At 43.2% G+C, this 26,941-nt stretch overlaps 1 protein-coding gene across 4 annotated transcripts in view; it reads left to right on the top strand.

Moving 5' to 3' along the window:
- Positions 1-2,946: 2,946 nt before the first annotated feature.
- The window catches only part of PHTF1 (putative homeodomain transcription factor 1), a gene marked incomplete at both ends in the record, with an annotated part of 33,880 nt that continues 9,885 nt past the window's right edge, over positions 2,947-26,941 (top strand). For 2 of the 4 annotated variants that reach the window (XM_084241816.1, XM_084241815.1), the window contains 9 exons: positions 2,947-2,991; positions 3,586-3,642; positions 15,314-15,383; positions 15,842-16,000; positions 21,448-21,604; positions 24,074-24,208; positions 25,242-25,401; positions 26,242-26,415; positions 26,509-26,598. In XM_084241816.1, the coding sequence (XP_084097942.1) occupies positions 2,947-2,991; positions 3,586-3,642; positions 15,314-15,383; positions 15,842-16,000; positions 21,448-21,604; positions 24,074-24,208; positions 25,242-25,401; positions 26,242-26,415; positions 26,509-26,598 (1,047 nt within the window). The remainder of the gene's footprint in view (positions 2,992-3,585; positions 3,643-15,313; positions 15,384-15,841; positions 16,001-21,447; positions 21,605-24,073; positions 24,209-25,241; positions 25,402-26,241; positions 26,416-26,508; positions 26,599-26,941) is intronic. The other 2 variants (XM_084241818.1, XM_084241817.1) reach the window with 2 other exon arrangements.

Here is a 26,941-nt window from a genome sequence, read left to right as displayed (position 1 = left end):
TATTATGGCCTTCCATTTTCTTCATACATTTTTTAGGATCCACTTGTGCATGTAGTTGAGACCACTGTCTCTTTAATATAGCACTTTTCAATTTCTCTAAAGAAATACTTATGTACTACTTCTATCACATGTTGTAAATTTTCATGTAATAGTGTTTTCTGTGACTAAACTCCATTTTGATTGGCAGCTAAGATTTTTTTTTTTCCTGTGGCTTTAATTTATCTAAGAGGTCTTTGCATATAGATGAAATGTATAATTTGCCTGGCGGACTATTTGCGTTATGTGGCCTTAGTTTATTGACATTGAGTGTTTTAAAAAGGTTTTAAATGAATAGTCTTAAATCTAAATTTGTGTGAATAATAATCCTTTTAACAGTGCTTTTTTGTAGCTGTCTAAGTGTGTTAAATTGTTAAGCTATTTCTTTGTAAAATAGGACAATGGAATGCATAGAGGTTTTTTTTTTTCCTGTAAAGTATTTTTTTAATAAACAAAGTCTGATTTGTCCTTTATTGATGTTTGGTGACAAAATGAAATGCACATGTGAATTCTAGCTACATGAAATCTGTTTTAAAAATATTAACCCCTTTCTGTGTCTCTATTTTCTAATATTTTAGAAACTTGTGGCTTTTCTTTCCTAACGAAAAGGTTATAGGTATCTGGGGAAAACTTCATACTGAGTTACGGTGGTTTGGGGAAGAAAAGTGATGCTCGGCATTAGTGCTAGTTATGCCGCCTGCTGCTTAAGTTTTAGGATCATCCTGTTTAGGAGAGGATGATCTTAAATTTTTATTCTGGTGGTACAGGCATTTTTGAAAGTGTGCGTATGGTGTCAGGTAAGAGGGTAGAATATAGGCTTGCAGATACTGACGTATGGAGTGACAACACAAGGGCTTTTGTTGCTCACCAGTTTTTGTGTGAACTTCGAGACTGAGGTGCCTGGCCTAAGTGTGGCTAGCCCTCGGTTCTGATTAGGGAGTGAAGGGGAACTAGTATTTCTGAGTGACTGTCTTGGGCCATGACTTTACGTAGTGTATCTCTTGTAATCGTCACGGACTTAAAGGAAGGTTAACAATACAGTCTCCATTATACAGGTGACACAGGCTTAGGTTGAAGCAGTTGCCTAAGAAGAAATACTGCTAGTGGGAGCTTAGCTTTGGCAGCTCTGGCTTCAGAGCCTGCGCTTTTTCCAGCGGCGGTTTGACGAAGCGCTGGGAAGTTTGCAAAGGGGCCTCTTGAAAGCCGGTTTGCTGCTCTGCGGTTCCCTAATGTGACTTAACTCCGTTCTTCGAACTAACCGCCCCCGCCCTCACCCCACCCCGGCCTCTCCCCTGCACTGAGCAACTGCAGTATTTTTCTGTGAATGTAATGTGTTGTAAAGCAACTATTTAGATTTCTTTAAAAGGACTGGGCATTTGTTCAGGTTTCTTTTTAAATTGGCCATTTGTATTGAAACTCGATGAAACGGGTAATAATTTAGCTCCAGGGAAAGAAGACGCTGTTACGAGCGGGAGGCCCTCGCCAGTGTATGCAAAATAAAACCAGGCCTGGGGAAATGGCTGAAAATTCGTCCCCTGGGAGGTCCTCTTGATTTCCGCACCGCTAAAGTGGGGTTCACGTCCACCGCGCGCCCCTGAAGCGCGCCGTGAGGCACGTCCCGCACCTGCGCTCGGACTCGGCTTCCAGCGGGCGAGGGCGGCCGGCAGGTGCCAGTTCGCAGCAAACACCCCTGCACCCCAGAAAAAGGCCCTCGATCCTTTCAGGGAGCGACCATCCCTTTCCCCCGCCCACCCTCAGCCGCCCTCGCGGCGCCGACCCCGGGCCCTGCCCCGCCCTGAGCCCCGAGCTCCCCAAGCCGAGGTCCTCGGGCCCCGGGGCGGCGGGGGGTCCCGACGCCGGGCAGGCGCCCGGGGGAGACGCGGCTGGGACCCGCCCAGGCCGGCCCCGGGCCCGCGTCTGGGGAGGTCGCTTCTGAGGAAGCGCCTGAGGGAGCGCTGGGGGCGCAGCTCTCGGCCGGGGGACGCGGCGGGGCCCCCGGGACCCACACCCCGGGCCGGCGGCCACTCGACGGGGAGGCCGGGGAGGCCGGGGCGGGGCGGGGGCGGCCGGGCCGGGGCCGGGGGGGGGCCGAGGGCGGGCGGGGGCGAGCCCGGGGACGGGGGCGGGGCCGGGCCCGCCGCGGCGCCCGGAAGGAGGAAGCGGCGTCCCGGCTGCGCCGCGTGCGGAGCGCGGCACCCGGCTCGGCGGGCGGAGTCTCGGCGCGGCGGGTCCTCGCCAGCCCGGCGCCCGCCCCCCGCAGCCGCCGCCTCGGGGGCGCTGGGCCCGGCACCCGCCTAAGCGGCCGCGCCGCGGGCTCTCCGCGTCGCCGCAGCGGCTGGCGGCCCAGCCGAGGCCGCCCGCCGCTCCCCTCGTCCCCGCTCCCGGCCGGCTCCCGCCCCTCAGGCTCGGCCCGGCGGCCCTGGCCGCGCTGCGAGGGCGCCGGGCGTGCGGCCCCAACCGCCCGGGTGGCGCCGAACGGCCCGCGGCCTCCGCGCTGGGGCGGCCGCCGCGGTCTCCATGGTAACGGCCCCGCCGGCGTCTCGGCCTCGGGGGGAAGATGCGGCCTGCGGGGCCCGGCGCCTCGGCCGTCGCCTCACGGCCCGGCCGGGGCCACTGAGGAGGACGGGCCCGGCCGCCGCGCTGCCCGGCCGCGGGCGCCAGGTGAGAGCGGGTGGGCCCCCCTCCCCCGGACCCCCGCCCCCCGGGCCCGCGCCCCGCCGCGCAGAGGCTCCCCCGGCGCGGCTCGCCTGGGCTTTGTGTCCGCCCTTCCTGGCCGCGGCCGGTCTGCGGCGCGGGAGCGGCGGGGAAGCGGGGTGCGGGCGCTCCCCCAGCCGGGGGCGGACCCGCCGCGGACTCACCCCCGCTTTCCCTGCCTTTCCAGTGAACCCCACTCTCTGACTAGAGACGCAGATGGCCTCCGGTGAGAGAGATGCCATATCGTGGTACCAAAAGAAGGTAACAGCGTTTTTATTCTTATCTGTAAAGCACGTTTCCTGCTAAAAGCGCCCACAAAGAACATCACGTTGGCCCCCCCCAACCCCCCAGCTTGGTCTTGACGGGCAGCCCAACACCGCATCTCAGGTAAATGGAGAAACTGATGTGTCAGGTCATTCTGTCTTTTAAACCCAGCCTCGGGTTCTCACGCAAGAGTGTCAAGTCACCTTCTAGGCAAGGCCCCAGCGAGGCTTTGCAAGTTTGCTTCGGATCAAACTGCAAGTTTTTAAACATGAAACTTTGTCTGTGCTTTTATTGGTACTGCCTGCAAAGTTACTGAGCCACCCCCACAAGTCACCTTTTTCCCGGCTTTAGTTTTCCTGCTGCTGTTTTTCCTGAGTTGGAAATATCTTTTAAGGTACTATTCAATTTTAAATTTTTGGATATAGCTTTTTGATTTACTTTTAGATCCAGCTACTTGAGAGTTTTGAAGGAAACAGAGTCTGAGAAACATTTTCCAGATAGCGTATGGATATTTCATAGTTCCACCACTTTTTTGAGGTTTGACCTAAGTAAGTTTCCTTTGCATTTTAAATACCCTGATTCTCATTTCAGATTGGAGCTTATGATCAACAAATATGGGAAAAGTCAGTCGAACAGACTCAGATTAAGGTAAATGGATTTATTTGCTTCTAGCTTTGTTTTACTGCGTGATTGTAGTGGACTGTATTTACTCTTTAAGACATCTGCACTTACTTTCCAGTATGGCATTCTTGATTCATAAAAGCTTGTAAGGAACACATTACATAGCGAATGGTAAAATATAGCTGGTACCAGGGAAATAAGGAGTGATTGGTATATGATGAATTAGAGATCAAATATCCCATGTAGGTGGGACTATGAAGGGCTCCTTGACACTGGCCAGTTTTACTTTGTGGTGATGCAGGCCCAGTATTGCCAGAACTTCAGAGTTTTCAAGAGAATCTGGCCATAGAATTGTTACGTGAAATGCCCAGGTTTTGGTGTTTTGTTTTTTCTTCCAGAGTGTGGTCTTCCCTCCACTCTCCTCCTCCTCCTCCTCACTTCCTCTTTAGTAGCAAGTCAAACAAAATCCATTTGTTGCCTGAATCACTTTTTCAGTTACTGATTTAGAGTATATTGTCTTAACTTTTCCAGATTCTTAAGCCTTTTCCTACACTGGTCTTAGAACTGAGCAGATTCTTGAGACTATGCTAACCAAGCAACCAGAAACCTATGTGTGATTCAGAATGAGTTTATTTAATCTTTCCATTTCTTCTTATAAATTAATAATCTAATGTTCCAAAGTCAGGGTTATGTGGGGAGGGTGGTACAAATTAGTCTTAAGATTCTTTAGTAGCAGAATGTAACTGGATAGCCTAAATACCATCCCTGCTCCTAAAAGAAAGTATCCTTGTTGTTGTTTTTACATTTTAAAAGAATGTGGGTTTATTAGGAAAAGGAGAAGCAGCACTGTGCTTTGTCAAATGGGCAAGAAAGCTACATCTCGTTTTGCAAAGGGAGGTTTGTAAAAGGAAACACCTGCATAGTCACAGGTGGGCAGGAGAGATGCTAAAAGAAGGTATCTTTCAGTTGCTTTTAATACCTGTACTACAGGATTCAGGATCTTCGAAAAGACTGGCAGATTCTTGTCTGTGACTATTTCTCTTTTTAAAGATTTGCTGCAGATCCTCTTTTAACTTTAAAATCTGCGCATAGATGGGTGTAATATTATAACTGTGTGACTTGCTAAGGAGAGCTTTTGTTTACCAACTACTACACTTAAAACAATGGAAATGGGCTTCATCAAGGCTGCCAGAGAAATCGTCCCTGAGGAATTGAAGCCCCAAGTGAAATCTGAAGAATGATTAGCAGTTAATTAGGTCCAGAGTGAATATACTAATCCTACACCAACTCTTCAGAAAACAAGTACACTTCCCAACTCATCCTATTAAACTGGTATTACCCTGATTCCAAAGCCAGATAAAGACATCACAAGAAAATTCATCATGAACGTAGGTGTGAAAATCTTTAACAAAATATTAACAAACCATATTCAACATGTAGAACGTATTTTCTGCTGTGACTGAGTAGGTTCTATTCTAGAAATATGACATTTAATATTTGAAAATAAATTAACATATTAATAGAACAAAGGAGATAAGACCACATGGTCTTCTCAGTAGTCACAGAAAATTAACAATTCAATGCCCATGAACAGTAAACTAGAAATGGAAAGAAACCTCCTTAGCCTGTCAAAGGATGTTTACAAAAAATCTACAGTTTACATCATACTTAATTACTAAAGACTGTTTTGCCCCATAAGTTGTTAACATTGTACTGAAGGTTCTAACCAATGTATTAAGGCATGGAAAAGAAGTAAAAAGCACACAGATGACAAATGAAAACTACCTTTATGATGGTACAATCCAGTATTTAGAAACCCTATGGCATCTTAGTCATCTTACATGAGTTTAGCAAGTTTTTAGACAAGGATCATTATACAAAAATCATTTGTATTTCTAAGTATCAGTGATGAGTAACACTCCCCCCCCAAAAAAAAAAAATTAAGAAAATCTTGTATACAATAGAATCAAAAGAATAAAATATTTAGGGGTAAGTTTAACAGAAACTATAAGAAAGTACACTGAAAACTGTAAGACATTGCTGAGAGAAATTGAAGATATAAAAAAAGGGAATAACATTTCATGTTCATGATCTTTAAGACTTAATGTCATTAGGATGGCAGTTCTCTCCAGATGTGTTTATAGATTTAATATAGTGCCTATGAAATTCCAGCAGGGTGAGAAATAGAAATAAACTGATTCTGAAATTGACATGAAATACAGAGGACCTGATCAGGTCCTTTCAAATTGAAAGGAAGAGCAGTTGGAGGACTTACATTGCTGGATCTCAGAATTTACTGTAAAGCTCCAGTAATCCAGATAGTGAAGCACTGGCTTGAGTACTTGACCAGTGGGACAGATTAGAAAATCTAGAAATACATACTTCCAGCTTTGATAAATTGGCTTTTGACAACGATGCCAAAACAGTTCCACAATGAAATGATGGTCATACCAACAAACGGTGCTGCAACAATTGCTTATCCACATGAAATCCACACAGACATCACTTCAAATAGACCCTAGACTTGTGTAAAAACTGAAAGTCTAGATTTTTTTTAGAAGAAAACATTTAAGCTCTTTGTGATCTTGGGTTAGGTAAAGATTTCTTAGAAACAACTGCAAAAGAAATCAGTAAATTGGGCTTCATCAAAATTAACATTTCTTTAAAATATCCCATTGAAAATGAAAAAACGGGCCACCCTGGTAGTGCAGGGTTTGAGGTATCAGTGCTGTCAAGCTGTAGCCAGCCACTGCAGCATGAGTTCAGTCTGATCCCGATCAGGGAGCTGACCCACATGGCGCAGCAGACCTCTCCTATCCCGCCTGCTGCTCCCCTCTGCAGTGTATTTCAATAGATCCGCTTGTTCTGCTCTCCACCCTGTCTCTGGTGAATTCTTTCACTCCCTGCACCTTCGGCCTGCACCCCAGCTTTTGTATGCATAAATAAAAATAAATTAAAAAAATAAAAAATAAGCTACAGACTGGGAGAAAAGTATTTTCAAATCATGTACGTAACCTGTATCTGTAGCTAAAATATATAATAAACTACTATATTAGATATAATGAGCTACTATATAATGAACTACTATATTAGAAGACAAAAAAAAAAAAACCAAAACCCAAAACACCGCAATTTAAAAATGCGGAAAAGATTTGAATAGGCATTTTCAGAAAGAAGATGAATGAATGGCTGAGTGATATCTGAAAAGGTGCTCCACATTATTAGCCATTTGGGAGGCACTAATCAAAAGCACTGTGAGATACCATCGTACGTGTTTAGAATGGCTAAAATTAAAAAGACTGACCTCACCAAGTGTTTGCAAGGACATGTAGAAACTAGAGCTCTTATACACTGCAGGTGGAAATGGAAAATAGTTTGGGGTTTCTTTAAAAAGTACAGAGGTCACTGTGTAAACTGAAAGAAAAGTAACCATTAGCAAATACTGCCATGAGTAGTTAGAATCTGTATTATCCCTGATATATGTATGTGTATAGCCCTAGATCCTATTACAAAGGATGAAAACATTTCAGTGTAAACCTAAACCCTTGTGACTTGAAAGTGATGTTGGTTTTAGTTGTCTTTGTAAATAAGGTAATTAGAACCATATGACAGGTCAAGGGAATTCTAGCATAATTAAGAGAAGTCCCAGGATGATAGTTTATGTCAAACCTAGAAAACAACAGGGCCAGAGTGGAGCTTGAAAACCTGAAATCATGTAGCTATCTTCAAGGGAGGGAAAAATTGATATCTGTCTTGTTTGAACACATTGGGACCAGACTTGTAACCTTTTCGGGAAGTTTCAAGGTGAATTAGTAATATGTAGAAAATTAAGTGAATGAAAAAGTGAGGCAATTAAAATTCTAGGGCAAACAAAATTTCTAAGAAAGGAAATACAGCCATTATTTACTACTTGATTTAACTGGGAATAATTTTTTTTTTAAAAGATTTATTTTTGCATACAAGAGCTGGGGTACAGGCCAGCGATGCGGGGCGGGGAAGGGGGGGAACAGAAGAGGCAGACTGACTGAAATACACTGCTAAAGGGAGCAGTCAGGAGAGGTCTGCTGTGCCATGTGGGTTGCTCCCTAGCCAGCCAGGAATCGAACTTGTGCTGTAGAAGCTCTGGATTGCTTCATAATGCGGTGCTTAACTCCTTGCACCACCAGGGAGGCCCATAACTGGGAATAATTTATGAAATCATAGCATTCTAAACATCAAACTTATTTAACTACAGGGATGACGCTGTAGTGGTGGGGAGAACTGTAGATCAGGAGAGAGTGTGTGTGTGTTTGGTGGTGTAGTAAGAATAGGCTTTACACTTAGCATGTAGTATGTGTCTTGCGTTAGTTTAAGTACTTCACACACTCAGCCTTGATCTTTATGGCAATTTTATGAGGTAGATGGATTATCATTCCCATTTTACAGGACGGAACTGAGGTGCAGAAAATCTGAGTAAGAAGGCTATCTCCTTCAACATTAAGAAATGAATAACATTTAAAATGGAAAAAAGCACTGTATGCATCTGATTTAGAAATGAGAAAAGAAATAGCTGGGAAGTAGGAATCAAGGGTAAGGAAGGGTGAGGCTGGAAAGTTGTTTTATTGCTAGCCTTGCAATATGAGGAGTATTTTAATAAAGATTTAAAAGTTTCCCCTCAAGAAAGTTGTAGTGAGGTTACCCGAGTAATTATATATAGAGATATCTATATATCTATATTTTATATATATATAAAATGTAGTATTTGAGATGGATGGATTCTAGATACAGAGGTATTTGCTGATACAGACTTTGGATATGCCCATACATTTTATTCATACCAGCAACAGTAACAACAGATATCATCAATATTTGGGCATGAGCTTTGGAGTCGGATAGATTAGTATTTATTACTTTCACTCCCCTACCTGTAAGAATATTAAGTCTTTGCCTATTGTCATGTGACCTGCAGTGTCTTCCCATGGAAGGAGAGCTCTTCCCCACGCCACAGACTTCCAGTTTGGGGAGTGTAACTTCCCCTCCCCTGCCCCACTCTGTCCCTTCTCTTGCTTTCCTCTTGAGTGAGTAGCTAGTGTGCTCAAGTTGGGCTTTGGAATTCTTCTTTGCCGCCTTCTTCTCAGTGATCTCACATTTTCAATTACCAACACTTCTGGATTCTACCTTCTAATATCTTTTGAGGATGAATACTTTCCCCAGTTAATGCTTCTAATTACCTGTTCTGACCTACTTTCTATTCCCATCTGGCTGAAAAACTACTGTCTATAGCCAAATGCCCTGCAGCAAAGCAGACTGCTTGTTTTACATATTTACTATCCAGTCTTTGTGCTTTAGTGTGACAGCAGCTGAGTTGAATAGTTGCCACTAGCAGGGCATAACCCACAATGCCGAAAATACCACCTTTTCAGGTGAAGCTTGTTCACCCCGATTAGATTATTGCAGTAGGATTCACCTGCATCTATTTAAACTTCCTGCCTCCTGTATCCCCTCACCCCTCATCACTGAAGCCAGCTTGTTATTTTAACACAAATCTGATTGGTTTTTTTTTTCTATTTAAAACTATTCTCTGACTCCCTAACATCCTTACAGTAATTCACACTCCTAGCACAGTCATGCTCCACACATTCGGGCTTCTGTGTACACATCTCCATTTTCTTTTTTGCTCATACTTCAACCTCTAGTCACTCCTACTCTGCTGCAGGCCATCTTGAATTTTCTCTAGTTTTCATCATTCTGTCACTTGTTTCTGAGTCTTTTCATAAGCTTTTCTTGAGTTCCCTCTTTCCTACACTGAATGTCCATCTTTGAAAATCCTCATACATCCTTCAGGTCTCAGCTTGGACATTATCTTTGGAAATCTGTCTTTGATTTCTTATATCCAAATTAGATTCCCCTGACACGGGCTTATAGTGTTATACTTGCCTTATGTTTGTTGTTCATCATCTGCCTGAAATCGGGGATGACTTACCTCTTTGTGCAAGACTGTGTAGTGGTTTGATTCTTTTAGTAGCAATAAAAGGGAAATTTCAGTACACACAGAGAGAGAGGGAGAGGTTGGTGTGTGTAGGGTAAGTAAAAAAGTATCAGGCTTTATTGCCCTCCCGCCATTAGGATTGATGACAGAACCCTGTGGTCCTGAATGCATGCCTGATGGTGGGCACCTGCAGTAGGGTGTGGGCATGTGTAAATGGGTACACCTGGGCTAAGACTGGGCTTATAAGGGCGGCATCACGGGGACGCCAGTAGAACCATGAGAGCAGCAGAGAACAACGCCACCAGAAAACACCGGAGAGCCCAGGTAGAGTGAAGACTTGCTGGGGGCTGGGAGGCCTGCCAGCCTCCCAGTCCCCTGGCACCCCTTGCCAGCTGTGTACCTGGTAAATCCCGATAAAAGCCTGAAAAACCACTCAGGGCTCCAAGACTCTACTCCTTTTCCCGTCTGTTCCAATCATGGAGAACCTGCTCTGTGCCCTTCCCGCCACTACAAGGTGTTACAGTGTTTCACTTGTCTTTTATTCTATTTTAAAATACAGAGTGAAGCATCATTGCAGTAATACTCCAGTGCTTTTGTGCCTAAAAGTAGAAGCTTCATTTGCCTGGTGGTTTTGAGCTTTGAAGATACAGCAGTTTTGTTGGGGGCAAATAATGTAGAGGGCCAAGGACAGCCTGCAGCTGGGGCTCTGCAGATAATTTCCAGAACACTACTTGAGTTACTGGTGCAGGGTACCTGATTCTCTACTGTAATGTTTCGCCAGGCTGTGCGGGTAGAGACTGGCCAATGATAGGATTCTCTCACAGCTCCCAGGGTTTAATCCTGTGCAGCCTTGTAGGGGCAAGCAATCTAGTTTGATTGTAAACTGAAGTTCTTCTACATAGATTAGGATGTGCCTGCTACACAGTGTGTATAGAATGTCTCCATAAAGCAGAAGGACCCTAAATGGGAGCAGGGTGTGTATTTTTTAATCTTGCTCAGCACAAACTACAGAAGTATATAGGACTTTCTCATCTCTCAAGAACAGTGATCATAAAATTATTATGACTCTGTCCTCTTAGAAAAAATGATGGAGTTCAGGGGGCCTTTTCTTATGTATTATATATTTGGCTTTATTATCTGTCTTCCTGTCTATATTGTACAACCTGTGAAGATAGAACCATGTTTAACATAATTATCGCTGTGTACTTGGTCGAGTAGAGTATCTGGCATACAGAGGACACATGTTGAATATTTACTGAGTAAATGAATGAAAGTGTTGCTTTGCTAAGGGAGGTTTTCATAGTTCGGCATTTATGTCTAGTTAATGTAAATTCTAATTCTGTATCATTATAGGTGACGTGTCTAGAAAGCAATTCAAAAGTTATTTTAGCTCTAAAATTAAGGCACTTTAAGTTTGGAACAATATTGATGCAAATGTCCAGAGGGCCTATGTCTGTTTGAATGCAATTGGGTGATACTTAATTTTAAAAATACTTATTTTGAATATGGCACAAGATAATTGTTATTCAACTATTACGTATTTTAAAAACTAGTGTACATATTTTTTCAAAGGGTATTTTTTCCCTAAAACACCTAATTTTCAAAATTTGACTCCTTAGATTTGATTTTATGTTTATGGTTTTAATGTTTAGGGTTCTAGAACATTTTTCTATAAAATTTAACTTGTAGGGGCTCCCCTCTTGGCGCAGTGGTTGAGGCCTGGGCTGCAAAGCTGCCTGCAACCTCTGCAGTGCCGGTTCGACCCCCTGCCTCCGGTGAGAGTCCCACATGGCACGCAGACCTCTCCTGCCACCTGCTGCTCCACTCCCCTCAGCAGTGTATCTCGTCCGTCTGCCTGTTCTGTTCCCCGCTCTGGCTCTGGTGAATTCTCTCACCCTCCCACGCTTCTGACTGTACCCAGTGCTTGTATAAATAAATAAATTTTAAAAAATCTTTAAAAAAATTAATTTGTAGTTGAATTGGCTAGAAACTTGGGTTTCGCCTGCATCTATTTAGCTAAACAGAACTAAAGATCAATACTGGCCCCATGTTTAAAATATGGAAATAACAAATTATTGTAACCTTTAATTTTAATAAATACTGAATTTTAAAAACTGGATCAGGAGTTAGTAGGTAGAATGTTGATTGCTCATAAAGCTAAAATTCATCTTTTATAAGTTTTATTAATAGTAATGAAACAAAATTGTTAGGCAAACCTGGAGTTTGAAACACAAAAGATAATCCATAAATTCACTTTCAATTCATAATATACGGCAATTTTCCTGTTTTTCCTATAAAAATTATTGTCTACAGGGCCTCCCCAGTGGCGCAGCGGTTGAGCGCTGGGTTGCGAAGCTGCCCGCAGCCTCTGCAGCGCCGGTTCAATCCCTGGCTGCTCCCCGGCCACCGGAGGACGGTCCCGCATGGCGCGCAGACCTCTCCTGCCGCCCGCTGCTCCCCTCAGCAGTGTACTTCGGTCCTTCTGCCTGTTCTGCTCCCCGCTCTGGCTTGGTGAATTCTCTCACCCTCCCGCGCTTCTGACTGTGCCCAGTGCTTGCATAAATAAATAAATAAATCTTTTTTTTTTTTTTTTTTAATGTCTACATAGGAATAAAAATGTGTTAATGTCACCCCTTTGGAATTTTAGCAGTTAAAGAAGCATCAGAAATGTAGAGATATAACAAGTGCTCTGTAAAAGTCCATGCCCTGGCCCTCTAAGAGAAAATTAAGCTAATATCACAAATTAAATGGTAGAAGACAAAGCCCCTGAAAGAATTCTTTCTTCATTCTCTGAAAAAGTTCATGACTAGGTTTCTGGCTAAATGTGGTAGATTGATGTAGATCGACCACACACACTTAATTCTCTCCCTTCTGAGTCACCACTAAAGTTATATTAAAGGAACACAGGGATTTTAGGAAGTGGATATATCCCTGGAGTGAAGGGGTGAGGCTGAGGAAGGTGAGCTCACTGATGAGTAATCAGCATATTTATGGAAGGTGACAGTGAGTGGAGGAGGGTGAGGAGAGAAGAGGCGAATATCTCAAAGATGTGGCCAGTTTGCCCTGCACACCTTCCCAGGGAGGTTTAGGACTTGAACACACCAGTTCTGTGCAAGACTGAGGTGAGCGCCGGGCTTCCAAATAAGCTGTGGGCTAAATGAACTTTGTGTACAGAGAGGTTGGGCCCCTTGGTCTTCTCTTCAAACCCTTGATATAGACAGCAGTGCTTGTGGCAGGCGACTGGCCATGTTTCTTCTGAGAAGATTCAGCGGGGAGGCTCTGGGGCCGGTGCATCCTGACACGGAAGACAGATTGTAAGCTCCATGGTCTAAATCTCAAAACTTCCACTGCAGAAATCTTTGGCCTCCCTGACCCTGTCCAAGGAGAATACTGGGTAATTCCTTTGAAGAACCTTGGCTGACCACAGAAAAAAGAGGCTCGAGCCTTTTGCTTGATGATTCTACTAAAGCCCCAAACCTCTAAGCTACACGTGCATGTACAGAGCTGCCACTAAGACTAAAAGTTTTTATTGAAGTAAATAGGAAGATACATATTCATATCAACAGACACGAACACGAGAAATTATGAATTAACAAAGCCATGCTTAGAAATTGAAGAATTTTCACCAACTAAACGTCACAAGAACTGGAACCTAGCAGGCCATGCCAGCAGAGGCCGCCGGTGTCCTGCCAGCCACTGTGGGTTCCTTTTGTCTTTCTTGAACTAAGACAAATGAAAGTACATGAAAATACCCTGAGTCTAATTTCTTTTGCTCAACATTGCCGAACAACATTTAGGTTATTGGGCAATTATAGTTTATTTCATACGGTAGCACAACAGTTTATCCATTCTGCTCTTGAGGGGCGATTTCTAATCATTGTTAAGTAGTTTTCAGTTTGAGGCGCTTATGAATGACCGCTACTAACATTTTGTGTACATTAGTGAAATGTGTACGTATTTCTCTTGGTTTTACAACTTGAAGTAATGCTGACCCATCAGATTTTTTCTTTTTTTCTTCTAAGATTTATGTATTTATACAAGCACTGGGCACAGTCAGAAGCGCAGGAGGGTGAGAGAATTCACCAGAGCCAGAGCGGGGAGCAGAGCAGGCAGAAGGACCGAAGTACACTGCTGAGGGGAGCAGCGGGTGGCAGGAGAGGTCTGCGCGCCATGCGGGACCCTCCTCTGGGGGCCGGGGAGCAGCCGGGGATCGAACTGGCGCCGCAGAGGCTGCGGGCAGCTTCGCAACCCAGCGCTCAACCGCTGCGCCACCGGGGAGGCCCTGACTCATCAGATTTTTAGCTCCGCCTGATATAAAAATGTCAGTCAGTGATTAGTAGGTATTTAGGGAAATCCTCCAATATTAAGAACAGAGATGAGCCCAAAGAATCAAAATGCAAAGTTTAATAGAAGAACTTGAGGAAATTTCCAGAAAGCAGAACAAAAAGACAAAAGAGTTGGAAAATAGGAATGAAAGTTAAAAATTGTAGAAGGGGGAAAACATAAAAATGAATTATGAGAGAACTTCCTTACAATGGGAAGACATAAATTTCCACATGGAAGGGCTTGTCAGTGCGATAGATGATGCCAAGGAATGTCTTATGAAATTGTTGAACACATGAATAAAGTGAATACTAAGAACTAATTCATGTTCAATGGATCAAGAACCAGTGACTTTGAAGGTTGCAGCAACAATATTGCAAACTGAAAATCATGTGTCTTCATTCCTGGGGGAAAATGATCAACAACTTAGAACTCTTAGCTAACTGAGTTCACACAGTGTAACGTGTAGTGAAGTAAGAAGTGAGGATGAATCATTTTCAGACTACAGGGATTCAAAATGTCTTTTGTGAGTGCTTTGTCAGGAAGCCACTGCAGGATGTGCTCTAGGAAGACACAGGATGGAGGTGGTGGGCCTTGCGGTCACCCCACCCCACCCCACGGCTCAGGATGAGCCTGGACAGCACCATGATTACTGCTAAGTTCCAACCTGTGAGCTGCTAGTCCAGTTGGGGCAGGGAGGTAGAGGGTTCTGGCAAGGGTGTTTCTAGGAATATTATTCATCAGACAAAAAGGAGTATTGGCATTTGAGTATTTGGAAAATGGTAACTATTTTTGAGGGGTTGTCAGTAAATGGGAAAATGTAAAATATAACTTACCGTGGTGATGTTTCATCGTGATCATGCTGTAACTGATAATTGATTTTATCAAAAAATTAATGTGTTTTGGGGTGGAGAACATGTGTTTTGGGGTGGAGGGCAGGAGGTGGGGATTAGTGGTGTGAGAGAGAGTAATCCACATGTATTCGGAGTCAGTATGATCTCTAAATATACTAAGAAATAGCACAAAAAGAAAAAAATATCAAGATATGCATGTTGTTTAGACACATAGAAATAAATACCAAGAGAAACAGCTAAAAAAAGATGAAAGTTACTTGGTTTTAAGTAACGAAATTGTGAAGAGAGGAAAGGTGGGTCCATGTACTGCTGTTTTTCTTTCACTTACTCATCATTTGGCACTGAATATTTTTAAAGTGGTAAAAGTGTACGCATGAATTGCTTGATAAAACTGAAAAATCTAAATAAATAATAACAAGTTCCTTTTAGGAGCTTTAGAACTAAATTTTCCTCAATAGAAGGATGTAAGATACAAAGAAAAATAAAAGGATCACCTTTTCTATATAAAAGGGCTTATTTTTCATGATTCTCTTTTTGTTTTGGTTCACCCTAGGGCTTCAAAAACAAACCAAAAAAGATGGGTCACATAAAGCCAGACTTGATTGACGTTGACTTAATTAGAGGTGAGTGCTAAAGTGGGTTTGTTACTTATGGGTATTAATTGTATTATTTCATAGTGGTAGCACACATGAGTCTTAGATAATCTCCCCATATGACGGTCTACTTTAACTTCTGAACATAATGTTCTTCCCTCATCATTTAGGCTATAAGCGTGTTTTTTCCCTAGCTTACCACTGTAAATTACATGGTTTCCTTAAGAGTGAAAAAGGAATGAACTTGGAGACTTAGTGGTATGTAATTAGGAAAAATACAACATTCAAGTGAGCCTGACTTACTTTGAATTGCTGTCCTGGTGTCTGAGGAAAGAATAGCTACTACATTTGATGAACATACAGGAGGATTCATTTTAACTGCACAGGTTAAGCGCTGCTATTTGCTCTCACCTGTGTTTAATATAGTGTTCCAAGGGGTATCAGTTCAGTATACATATTTGATGTTTTGTTTTATTGTATATTTAAAGGCTCAACATTTGCCAAAGCCAAGCCTGAAATTCCATGGACATCTCTGACTCGGAAGGGACTTGTTCGAGTGGTATTTTTTCCACTGTTCAGCAATTGGTGGATTCAGGTTACCTCTTTAAGAATCTTTGTTTGGCTGCTACTGCTTTACCTCATGCAAGGTAATTGGAGGAGTTGGAATAAGTTATGATGGTTTCTTTTTTCTACTTTTGCTGTTATATGGACTTACCATTCTTATGTTGAACCTTTCATTTGGTGGTTTAAAGCATAAAGAAATGAAGAGACACACTATTTGGAGATCATCTTAGAGTCATTTGCTCAGTGAACGCAAACAGTTGTGTAACCCTTTTGTTGATTTCCTTTTCCCCTTCTCACTCATCAGACCGAGAATTCTTAGTCTTTCCTCCTGTCTGACCTTGACTCTTGGATTACCCCAAGGTTAGAGCCCAATTCTCATCTCATCTCTAGGGATGCTCATCGAGCCCTATTGTCCTAGATATAATTGATATACTTGTGATTTTCAGAGTTATATCTTTAGGCCAGACTTCACTGCTGAAATTCAGACTGCTGAATCTAAATGCCTCCTTTACATTTCCATATGGAGATTTAATAGCTTTCTTGAACTTAATCATATCCACAATGAAACTCTCAGGCTTTTAAAATTTTTTCTTAGTAAACTTTTCTGGGTACAAATTTGTGTATCTTGATCTCTTTCTCTATTTCATTAAATGACCATTTAATCAACCATCCAGTTTTCAAGTGAAAAATTAAGTTGTCTTATTCTGCCATCAAATCTCACTTCCAATCTGTCACCAAGTCTGAATTTAAACTTCAAAATGTGCCTTGACTGCTTCTGTCATCTCTGCGGTCATCGTCATAGTCCCCACATCTCTGTCTGCACATCTACTCTGGAATAACACCTACTTGTGCAAGAATCGTGTCATTTTCCTGCTTAAAAATCTCTAGTGACTTCTCAGTGCCCTTTGAATAAAAATGCAGACTCCTCCCCATGGCCAAAAATGCCCTTGCTGATCTCACCTGTTACTCCCTCCTCCTAGCTCGCTCTTGGCATCGTGACCATTTTCCATTCTTCGCACCAAACTTTTCTTTCTGTTTAAACAAATCTTAAGGGTTTGCACATGACTCTGTTCTCATCTCTTGTGGAGAGGTTATCATTGTCTGTACATTCTAAATAGCCCTCCACCACTTCCCAGTCACTGTCGCGGGCATGCATTTTAATTTTGGTCTTACCAAGTGCTGCCAGGTGTTGCTCTCTCGCTTTTCACTATGTTCAGGGATCTTCTTTACCACTAAACCCCATTCTCCATAGGGAATACTTTCTGAAAGTGAGCGGTATACTTAGGCTTCCAGTTGTGCAAAGGGACAAGAGTTAGAGCAAAAGGTAGGTGAAGGTTGGGTTAGGGGAAAGGATTTAGGGTGATTCTGATTTTCTTTTGTCTGTGTCAGTTTTTTTTACTGTCCCATGTCATTTTTATTACAAGGAAGAAAAATCTTCCCATTATTTATTTATGCATACAAGAACTGGGGTACAGACCAGAGATGCGGGTGGGTGAGAGGATTCACCAGAGACAGAGTGGGGAACAGAACACGCAGACCGAAGAAATACACTGCTGAAGCGAGCAGCGTGGAGACAGGAGAGGTCTGCTGCACCATGTGGTTTGTTCCCTGGCTGGCCGGGGATCGAACTCGTGCTGCAGAGGCTGCAGATTGCTTCATAGTGTGGTGCTTAACCCCTTGCGCCACCAAGGAGGCCCCCAAAATCTTCCCATTTTAAAGGGATCAGTAAGTAAAGATACTAAAAATTTCTAAAATTAGGTGTGTACACTACACACATCCCAACATTTATGATGTGAGCCAAAAAGTACAGAAATGCAATATATGGAATTTAGAGCGGTGGGTTTTTTTTTTCCCTTTATCAAGAGGGCTTGACTCTCTGCCAGGCAGACAGAGACTGCACACTGGTAAAACAGACTAGAGGTTAGCTCCAAAGTTCTGCCTAGAACTATTTAATGCCATCCCCTGCACAGAGGATAAGAAGGGAAAATCCTTGCTAGTTCCCACCATATGGAAGCTGCTACATTCCGTTTTATCAGCACCAATATGTGGAATACATCTGGATTAAATGTTAGCACAAAAAATGAAGCTAGTACATGAGATTCCGCCTAAAGAGGGCACTTAAAGGAGAATAAAGTGTATCAAGAAGTAAAAATGAACAAAAGATTCTAGTGCATTGTAAGCATAGGTTTGTGTGTATTTTTAATCAGCTGAAAACAGTTGGTTTAATGTAAACAAAACACTGCTCCGTCTCCACCTTAGCTGTGTTCTTGCTTCCACGTTGTCGGGCTCCATGATGAGCTCCCCTTGTATTTTTCAACTAACACTGATGTTTCCAGCAGGTTTCTTAGACCTGGTCTCATATTGGGGCGGGGGCTGAACGGAAGAGGGAGGGAGACACACGAGGGAGGGAGGGAGACACACGAGGAGTGAACATTACTGAATGACTCCACTAACGGGAAGCAGTGGGCAAGGGGCGAGGCCCACTGCACCTTACGTGGGTTGGCTTCCTGGGCCGGGTATTGAACTCAGGCCGTAGCAGCAGCGTAGCACTGAGCCTTAACCCGCTAGGGCGCTGGGGAGGCCCTTCTCACTATCTGGCTTGTGAGGCTACTAGTACTTCTCTGGAGGAGCGTCTGCTTTGGCAATGGTGCGGTGGTGGAAACGCCTCATAAACTCAGCATCTGCAGGTGTAGCCCATGTCCTGAGAGCGCAGTGAGGGGTAAACAATGCGGTCTGGTGTCTGCTGGTTGGGAGCCTGCACTCAAGTGGGCCTCAAGTTTAGTCAGTGTGGCCTGTGGCCGCTGCCAGCAGGTGCTGATACGCACCACGGCTCCCGTCTGGGGGTGCAGACTCGCGCGCACAGCCAGGAATGGCCACACAGTCTTCCTTCTGTGGCAGGGCCTGGAGACAAGTGTAGACATGATTTAAAGGTACAATGTGATCTTTCTCTTTTTTCCCAAAAACACTTTTTGGTTGGTTTGGTCTGGCACCGTGGACGGCGGGAGGGGCCTCTGGGGCGCGGGCTGGACTGCACGGCCCACACGAAGGCCCCTGAGGACCACGGCAAGGCGAACCCGAGGGGTAGCCGGGTGGCCGGGGAGCCCCGGCACAGCCACTTTTTTTATACACTCATCAATGGACACTTGGAGTCTTCCATGTTAAATATTTTAATTTTTGTTGCTATAACTATAGTATAAGACTTGGCTTTTATAACTTTTAACTGGTTATTGCTGTTACATTTGAAAGCTGCTAGTTTATATTTAAAATTGTTATCAGTCACTATATTAAACTCATTAATTCCAATAGCTTTTCAGTGATTTAGGCTTTCTAATTATACAACCATTGTGGTAAAAGAGGAAAATTTGGTCTCCTTTTTTGTACACTTCATTTACTTTTATTGAATTAGTCATCATTTTCAGAGCGTGTTAAATAATAGTGTTCTAGTTTTCCTGATTCAGAATATCTTCATTAATATGCTGTGTGTTGATTATACTTATATATTCTTTAGTGTGTAAAGAGAATATTTTTACATTCCCAGTACTTTAGAAAAGATTGGCATTTTAACATCAACTAAGTCAGGAACAAATGTTGATTTTAACGGAATGCTTTCTCACTGTTGGAGCTGAGCCCAGCTTAAAGGCACAGCCCTTTATGAGACTGCCCTACCTTCAAGCACCAGCCGCATCTGGGGAGTCCCTAGGGCTACCCTCACTTCTGAGCAGTTGACTACAGGTTCAATAATTCATGAGAGCGACTCACAGAATTTAGGAAAATGTTGTACTTATTTGGCAGGAGAATCGAGATTTGAAGAGATGCATGGGGCAAAGTCTGGGGGGGTTACAAACAGGAGGCTTAGTCATCTTCAGGGATATAGCTCCCTCCCAGCCATGATGGGCAGCGGTGTGTGTAGAGTGTTGTCAGGAAAGTTTACCTAACCTTCGTGTTCAGAGTTTTTATTGAAAGTTCATTATGTTGGCATGATTGATTGCACCATTGACCAAGTGGTTGGACTCAGTCTTCAGTCCCCTCCCCTCCCCAGAGGTCCTGCTTATGCAGCGAGGCTCACATCCGCAACCCTCTAATCACGTGGTTGGTCTTTCTGGTGTGACTGCCCCCATTCTTAGTCATCTCATCAGCTACCGTCCATGGGCCTACCATGACTAGCATAGATGTTTCCATCAATGGGGAAATTCCAGGGCTTTAGGTTACTCCCCAGCAACCAAGTATAAAGGCCTTTTTCACAATTGAGATAATTTGCATGTATGTGATGCAAACCACATAGTAAATTATTAGATTAAATCAGTTCTAGTCAACAAGTACCTAGGTGCCTGTGTCTGCGCCAAGTGCTCTTCCAGACACTGAGGTAAATTCCCTACTATCCTTCTTGCATAAACCCTACGTGTTGTGGTTGAATTATGCTTTGGCTATATTGTCCAGTTTACTTTGATAATATTTCAGTCATTCATTCAACAAATATTGTGCACCCAGCACTGGTCTAGCTATAGCAGTGAACAAAATAGATAAAAGCCCCTGCCTCCACGGTGCTTATTACTCTTTAGTGCTAGATTGATTTCCACCTTCACAGGTCATTGGGGTTTGTGGTTTATTGTTTTGGTCATGGTTGGGTTTGGGTATCATAATAATAGGGCATAAAATAAATCGGGTAGCTTTTTCTCCACATAAGAACCATTTACATAGCATAACAATTTATGTTAAAGTGTGAAAGAACTCATTTATAAAATTGCACCTGGAAGTTTTTGGAGATAATTTTTGATATTTTTCTCTGTCTTCATTGTTTGTTTCTTTGTACATTTCACACACACACACACACACACTCACAGTGGCAACATGGTTTTGCAGTTAAGAGGTAAGACTTTGGAGGTGTCTGCCTGGATCCACATCCCAACTTTGTTAATTACTACCTGTGCAACTGTGGGCCTTGGCAATACTATTCCCCTGAGCAGAGCATCACTTCAAAATGTATTAAACAGCCTCTAGTTGTTTTGTTGTGGAAAACCTTTTGGAAATAATCTAAATTATCATCTTCTAAAAAGGCAATCCTGTGGGGCCTCCCCTGGTGGTGCAGCCATTGTGCGTGGGGCTGCGAAGCTGCCCGCAGCCTCTGCAGCGCCGGTCCAATCCCTGGCCGCTGGGTGAGGGTCCCACTTGGTGCACAGACCTCTCCTGCCGCGCCTGCTGCTCCCCTCAACAGTGTACTTCGTCGGTCTGTCTGCTCTGCTTTCTGCTCTGGCGGGTTCTCTAGCCCTCCCGCGCTTCAGACTGTGCCCAGTGCTTGTATAAATAAATAGATAAATCTTTAAAAAAAAGGAAAAAAAGGCAATCCTGTGAATACATTATTTTTCACTTTCTCTGTGAGCCAGAGCCTCAGGTTTTCACTCAGCTAATGTGTAGGGAGATTGTATTCCAGGAAATTTTCCCAGTGATAGATTTTGTAGAAATGTTTTATATAACTGGTTGAGTTTTAAAGATGAGCCGTAATGTTTCACATTCTGAAACCTCTTCTTTTCAGTCATAGCGCTCGTGTTGTACTCCATGATGCCTATTGTGAATGTAAGTGAAGTGCTGGGACCCTTGTGCCTTATGTTACTTATGGGAACTGTCCACTGTCAGATTGTATCCACTCAGATGACACGACCATCAGCAAACAACGGGAATCGAAGGAGGAGGTAAGATGAGAAATGGTCCTTGTATTGATTATTTTCCGGGAGAGGCATTGTAGAGAGCGATAAAATCCCTGATTGAAGTAATCGAAGTAATCAAAAGTCTTCCACTTTTGTGTATTTTTTAAAAAGATTTATTTATGCATACAAGAGCTGGGGTACAGGCCAGAGCTGTGTGGGGCGAGAGGATTCACCAGAGACAGAGTTGGGGACAGAACAGGCAAATCGACTGAAACACACAGCAGGCGAGTCAGGAGAGGTCTGCTGCGCCATGTGGGTTGCTCCCTGGCCGGGGATTGAACTCGTGCTACAGTGGCTGCAGATTGCTACATAGGTTGTGCCTTAACCTTTGCGCCACCAGGGAGGCCCCTCTGTGTATGTTTGTAACTATTCTTTTGAGTTGAAGAAAAAATAAATGCTTTTCGGTTTTCTACCTGCTGCTAAGAAACCTTGTCATGAACTTTTAATCCCAGGTGTGTTGTTGTCATTCAGTACAGTTGTTTAAAAGGGAAATTTCTGTACTATATTACTCTTTATTAAAGTTTATCTTAAACAATGATTCTGAAAGAACATTCTTCAAAATTCAGTCTTAGTTAAAGTTTAGTGAAACCACTATAAGTAAGATCGTAGTGCATTGGTCTAGTGCTACTAAAAATTTTACCTTTTTTCAATAGTGATTAATAAGGACAGATTTCTAAGTGTTCTAAACTTTCAGTAAAGATTGATTTGACTTATATACATTAAATTCATGTCATGTTTTTATTGGTTGTATTCTAGGTATGGGTTTTAAAACTGCTAAAGATTTCTTGGGTATATTTGGCATTTGAAAGTGGTATTATTTTTCCTCAACAATCTATACATTTTTGCTCCCCTAAGCAGTAAGATTTTTTTCATCTAGTGCCATAAATTTTAGCATATTTATTCTCCTTTTTGAATGTTATTTTCAACTCCCCCCCCCTTTTTTTAAAAAAAATAAAAAGGGTCCTTGAAGTCTCAACATTGATTTAAGGTTTTCTAAGGTATTCAAAAACTATGCTATGTCAGGTTTGTACTCATAGGATATTTCTTTCAATTCTATGGGACATCAATAAAAAGTGATCAGTTGCTGCTATTTAATGTTTCCCAAATTGTTTCCCAAATTGTTTGAGGAATCCTCTTACAGTGGCTCCTGGCTCCCTGCAGGCACGTGACCCCCAGCTGAAGGGTATCAGCCTGGACTGTGCCACAGCAGCTGGGCTTAGATGGCTGACCCCTGCACAGTCGGGTTTGGGTTTTAGAAAAAAAGAGAAAAAAGTACTCGGTGGTTTTGAAGATGCACAGTCAGGTTTAAACCTGGCCGGTGCCATTCAGCTAGACGGAGCTCGCCTGCCCAGCTCAGGTGCGAGACAGCACAGGGCAGGTTGGACACCCTAGTGGGTTTTGAATCCTGAGCTGACTTTGAAAACGTACCAGGTCCAAGCTCCCACTGGCTTCACGCCTGCACCAGCACCCATTAAATCTTGGAACCAGCTGGTTTGGAAAACAGACCAGTCAGCTTTGAAAGGCAGGTACCTTGTGAAGTGGAGGCGAGACTCAGCTTGGGAGCATCAGCTTGGCTATAGGAGGAGATGTCTGTGGAAGATCCTTGCTTCAGCTGCATTCATGGAGCTTGCCACTGGCTTATGCATGGCGCATGTAAAGAGTTGTAAACACGGGTGCCATGGTCCTCTGGCAACACCTCTGAGAGCTGTCCGGTCCGACGTCTGGCGCTGTCCAGGGGGCTTAGATTGCTGCCATGCTTTTGCCTCAGCAGCGCCACTGTGACTACCCAGCTCCACAGGTGAGCTGGATCCTGGTCTACCGCTTGCAGGGGCCTGGTCTGCAGTTCCAGGCTCTCCTGGGAGGGACACCACCATCCTGTGTGAGCAGCTTTTGGTTTGGACTATTGGATACTGTGGACACACTCTGGGGTAGGACAGATGGCCATTTGTGGCCTTAGAAACATTTACCATTTTCCCAGGCACCTTTTTCTAAATAAGCCCTGTTGTTACTATTCCCTGCGGTTGAACTGTGTCTTACAGGTGTGAGCACCCATACATACTGTATCTATCCCCTCAAAGTTCTGCTCACTTTCGTGATTAAATGTGCTAAACAGGTTGGCTTTCTGACATTCGTATTCTTAGAGATTGTTCCTTCTAGTGGCATTGAATGTACCTGTGAAGACTCTTGGTCATACGTGTGAAAATTTTCCTCCTAGTAATGTTTTGAATCAGTATTTCCCTAATGCTGGACCAAAATAACGTAAGACTTTGGTTTAGTCTGACCTGTTTAGGTCAGAAATGTTCTTCTATAACTTTTCCTCATTTTATGACGTTCACCATACTTAACTTCAGGGAGTAACCTGTGGCTATGCTTTTCTGTAGTGCTATTTCAGGCAGAAATAGAAAAGGCCTTAAATGATCTGATGATGTTTACCCTTTTTTTTTTTTTTGGTAGAAAATTACGAAAAACTGTGAATGGTGATGGGAATCGAGAAAATGGAAATAACTCCTCTGATAAAGTCAGAGGAGTAGAAACTTTGGAATCTGCACCCTTTATTGGTGGTTTTTGGGGGACTCTCTTTGGCAACAGGTGGGAAGTCTTCCATGGAAATTTTTACTTGATTTCATATTTATATTAGTGTTTACATAGTATGTGATCTAACTACCTCATAGAGTGTGAAGTGGAAGCTGATGGTCATTGTGGTGCGATTTGTAAGTGTTCTAGAAGGATTTGCTTATTCTCCATGTCTCTACTGTCTGTCATGTTACCTGTAATTCTAATAATTTACCATAAGAGCTGTATTCTGTTTTATTTTTAATGATAAAATTCATAAGATTACAGGAATGTAAGTATTCCGAAAGGGCCCTATCAGCCAACATTCGAAGAAAGGGTTTTCAGAATATCAGGTATTTTCCAGTGTGAGAGCTGATATCGATTAGAAATGGGATATAGGACAGAAGGTTGGTGTTGATGGGCTGTGGTACAGAAAGGGAAATGAAACCTGGAAAAACTCTCCCTCCACAATTTTGCAGATCATATAAGCACTGTTTGACTCAAAGAAATAACTGTCAGCTGTTAATGATTGTAACTCAAAAATACAGGCTTTAAAAAAATTCACAGTTCCTTTTTTGAAGATGAAGTAGGTTCAGATGTTTCTAAAGAAATGTTTTCTGTAGTTGAAGTGTTTGAGGTCTTTGTGCTAAATATTTTGCCGGGCACAAGATTTCTCTGTTTACCATCTAAGCAGGAAGGTGAGAGTAGCAGGTTGATCTGTTGCCGTAGTGTGAAAACATGACACGGTCCCCTGCTGACCGAGGAGCGTCAGCTCAGTAGAAGGGGTGATTATTCTGGGGCGAAGGGAGAGCAGCTGAGCTCATGAGCCTGCTTCCTTTCAAAACTGAAAAGAACAGGCTTTCTTCAAGTAATTGACACAAGTCTTTGGAGACTAGGGGTAAATATATGTTACTGTGTTTAAAACCAGTAAGCTAGAGACTGTAAAAATGTGATTGGTGAATTTTTTTGATTTCTAGAAAAAATGTTGTGCTCCTTAGAAGACAATGATTTCATGAGACATTTGTTTTCAGAAAACTTGGTAGTAATCTTTTTTCCCTTTTAAAAATAGGATTAAAAGAGTAAAATTGATATGTAACAGAGGGACTGAAACTGACAATGATGCAAGTTGTCTTCATCCTATCATTAAGAAGAGACAGTGTCAACCAGAGATTAGAATGTGGCAAACTAGAGAGAAAGCAAAATTTTCAGATGGAGATAAGCGCCATAGGGTAAGATTTTGATGAGAATATAACAAAATTCCTTTCCTGTGTAAAATTTTCTTATTCTTAAACCCTATTAGAATCACAAAATAGTTATTACTGCGTTTGTGTAATTGTCTTGGCAAATAAGTAAGCATAAGACCCCAGTACATGAAAAGGAGAATATCACATGAAGATTTTGCCTTACTCTGATTTCTCAGACTAGAACTTGGTATTGCATCTACTGCTGGCCCCGGCCTCAGCAGTGGGCAGGTTGATTTAATAAACAGATTAGTGCAGAGGCTGCTGTGTTCTAATCTAGAGAGGCAGTAAGGGGGTGTGGAGGGCTGGGAAACCAGATTCTAGGTTAGCTTCTGCTGTGTCTACAGCTAACTGCACTCTACTTGGTAGCCTAGACATGTTTTTTCATTTGTGAGACTGTGATGTCCAGTAATTTAAAATAGCTAATATTTTTCGAGTCATTACTTAACTAGGTACTCATTTAATTTTCTTAACAATTCTGTGAAATAGGTGCTTTTATTACTGTTGCTTTTCGATGAAGAAACAGAGCCCCAGAAAGGTGTCAGTCTGCGCAAGGTTTACATAGCGGGGAGGGGACAGCTGTGATTGAGACAGAGAGTGACCCGAGGCTGTGTTTGTAAACGCTGGCTAGTTGCACCTCGCCATGTAGGCTGTGTAATTTCATGTTCAGTGTTTTCTTTACTGAGAGCAAGTAATTGATAAAGGCTTGTTCAGGTTTGGCTTTGTTTGCTTTTACTGCTTCTCAGTTTTTATACTCTGTTTTCACGTGTGAGCTGACGAGACTATTTCGGGCTGTCCCAGGTGAAGGACTCGCTGTTCTCTTTGTAGGAGGCTTTCAGGCATGTGGGTCCTGGGGTTTCGGATGATCTGTCAAGTGAAGAAGATGGTGAAGCCCGAAAGCAGATGATCCTGTTGCGCAGGAGTGTGGAGGGGGCCTCCAGTGACAACGGTTGTGAAGTGAAGAACAGAAAGTCAATACTTACAAGGCACCTAAATTCTCAGGTAATTTTTAGTTTAGTTTATAAAAGCAGGGGCATTCAGTTGTACATTGCTGAATAGCCACGAGGGGCTTCCCATCTTCTTGTTCGTTGGCAGGTAAAGAAAACCTCTCCCAGGTGGTCTCACATCGTGCGGGATTCGGACAGTCTCGCCGAGTCAGAGTTTGAATCCGCAGCCTTCAGCCAGGTAAGGTAGCCCGAGAGATCCCTGTTCCGGGCACATCCTTGTCTCAGGTAACTTTATTCATTCCTTTTGTATTGGTTGCCCTGAAGTAGTGTTTGTATTTGCCCGCCCCTCTCCAAGGGATGGGCGTGTTCATTAAAGTTCACTTGAAACGTGGAGTTTATTCTTAAGCATCCTTCCTGCTTCAGTGGGACTGGTGCCGGTGGGGACTGGTTTTTGGGAAATGACTCCTGAGGGATGAACGCAGTATCATGGGCACATTGGGAGGTGAGCAGAGTAGATGATGGCATGGCTTTTGAGTGTGAATGTCAGCAGGGTCTTGGAAAATGTTCCTGTTTGTTTGTCC

This window comes from Talpa europaea (genome assembly GCF_964194135.1).
Source record: "Talpa europaea genome assembly, chromosome: 9".
NCBI classification, from domain to species: domain Eukaryota; kingdom Metazoa; phylum Chordata; class Mammalia; order Eulipotyphla; family Talpidae; genus Talpa; species Talpa europaea.
Note: the sequence above shows the minus strand (reverse complement) of the source record. Positions and strands in the feature narration are given on the sequence as shown.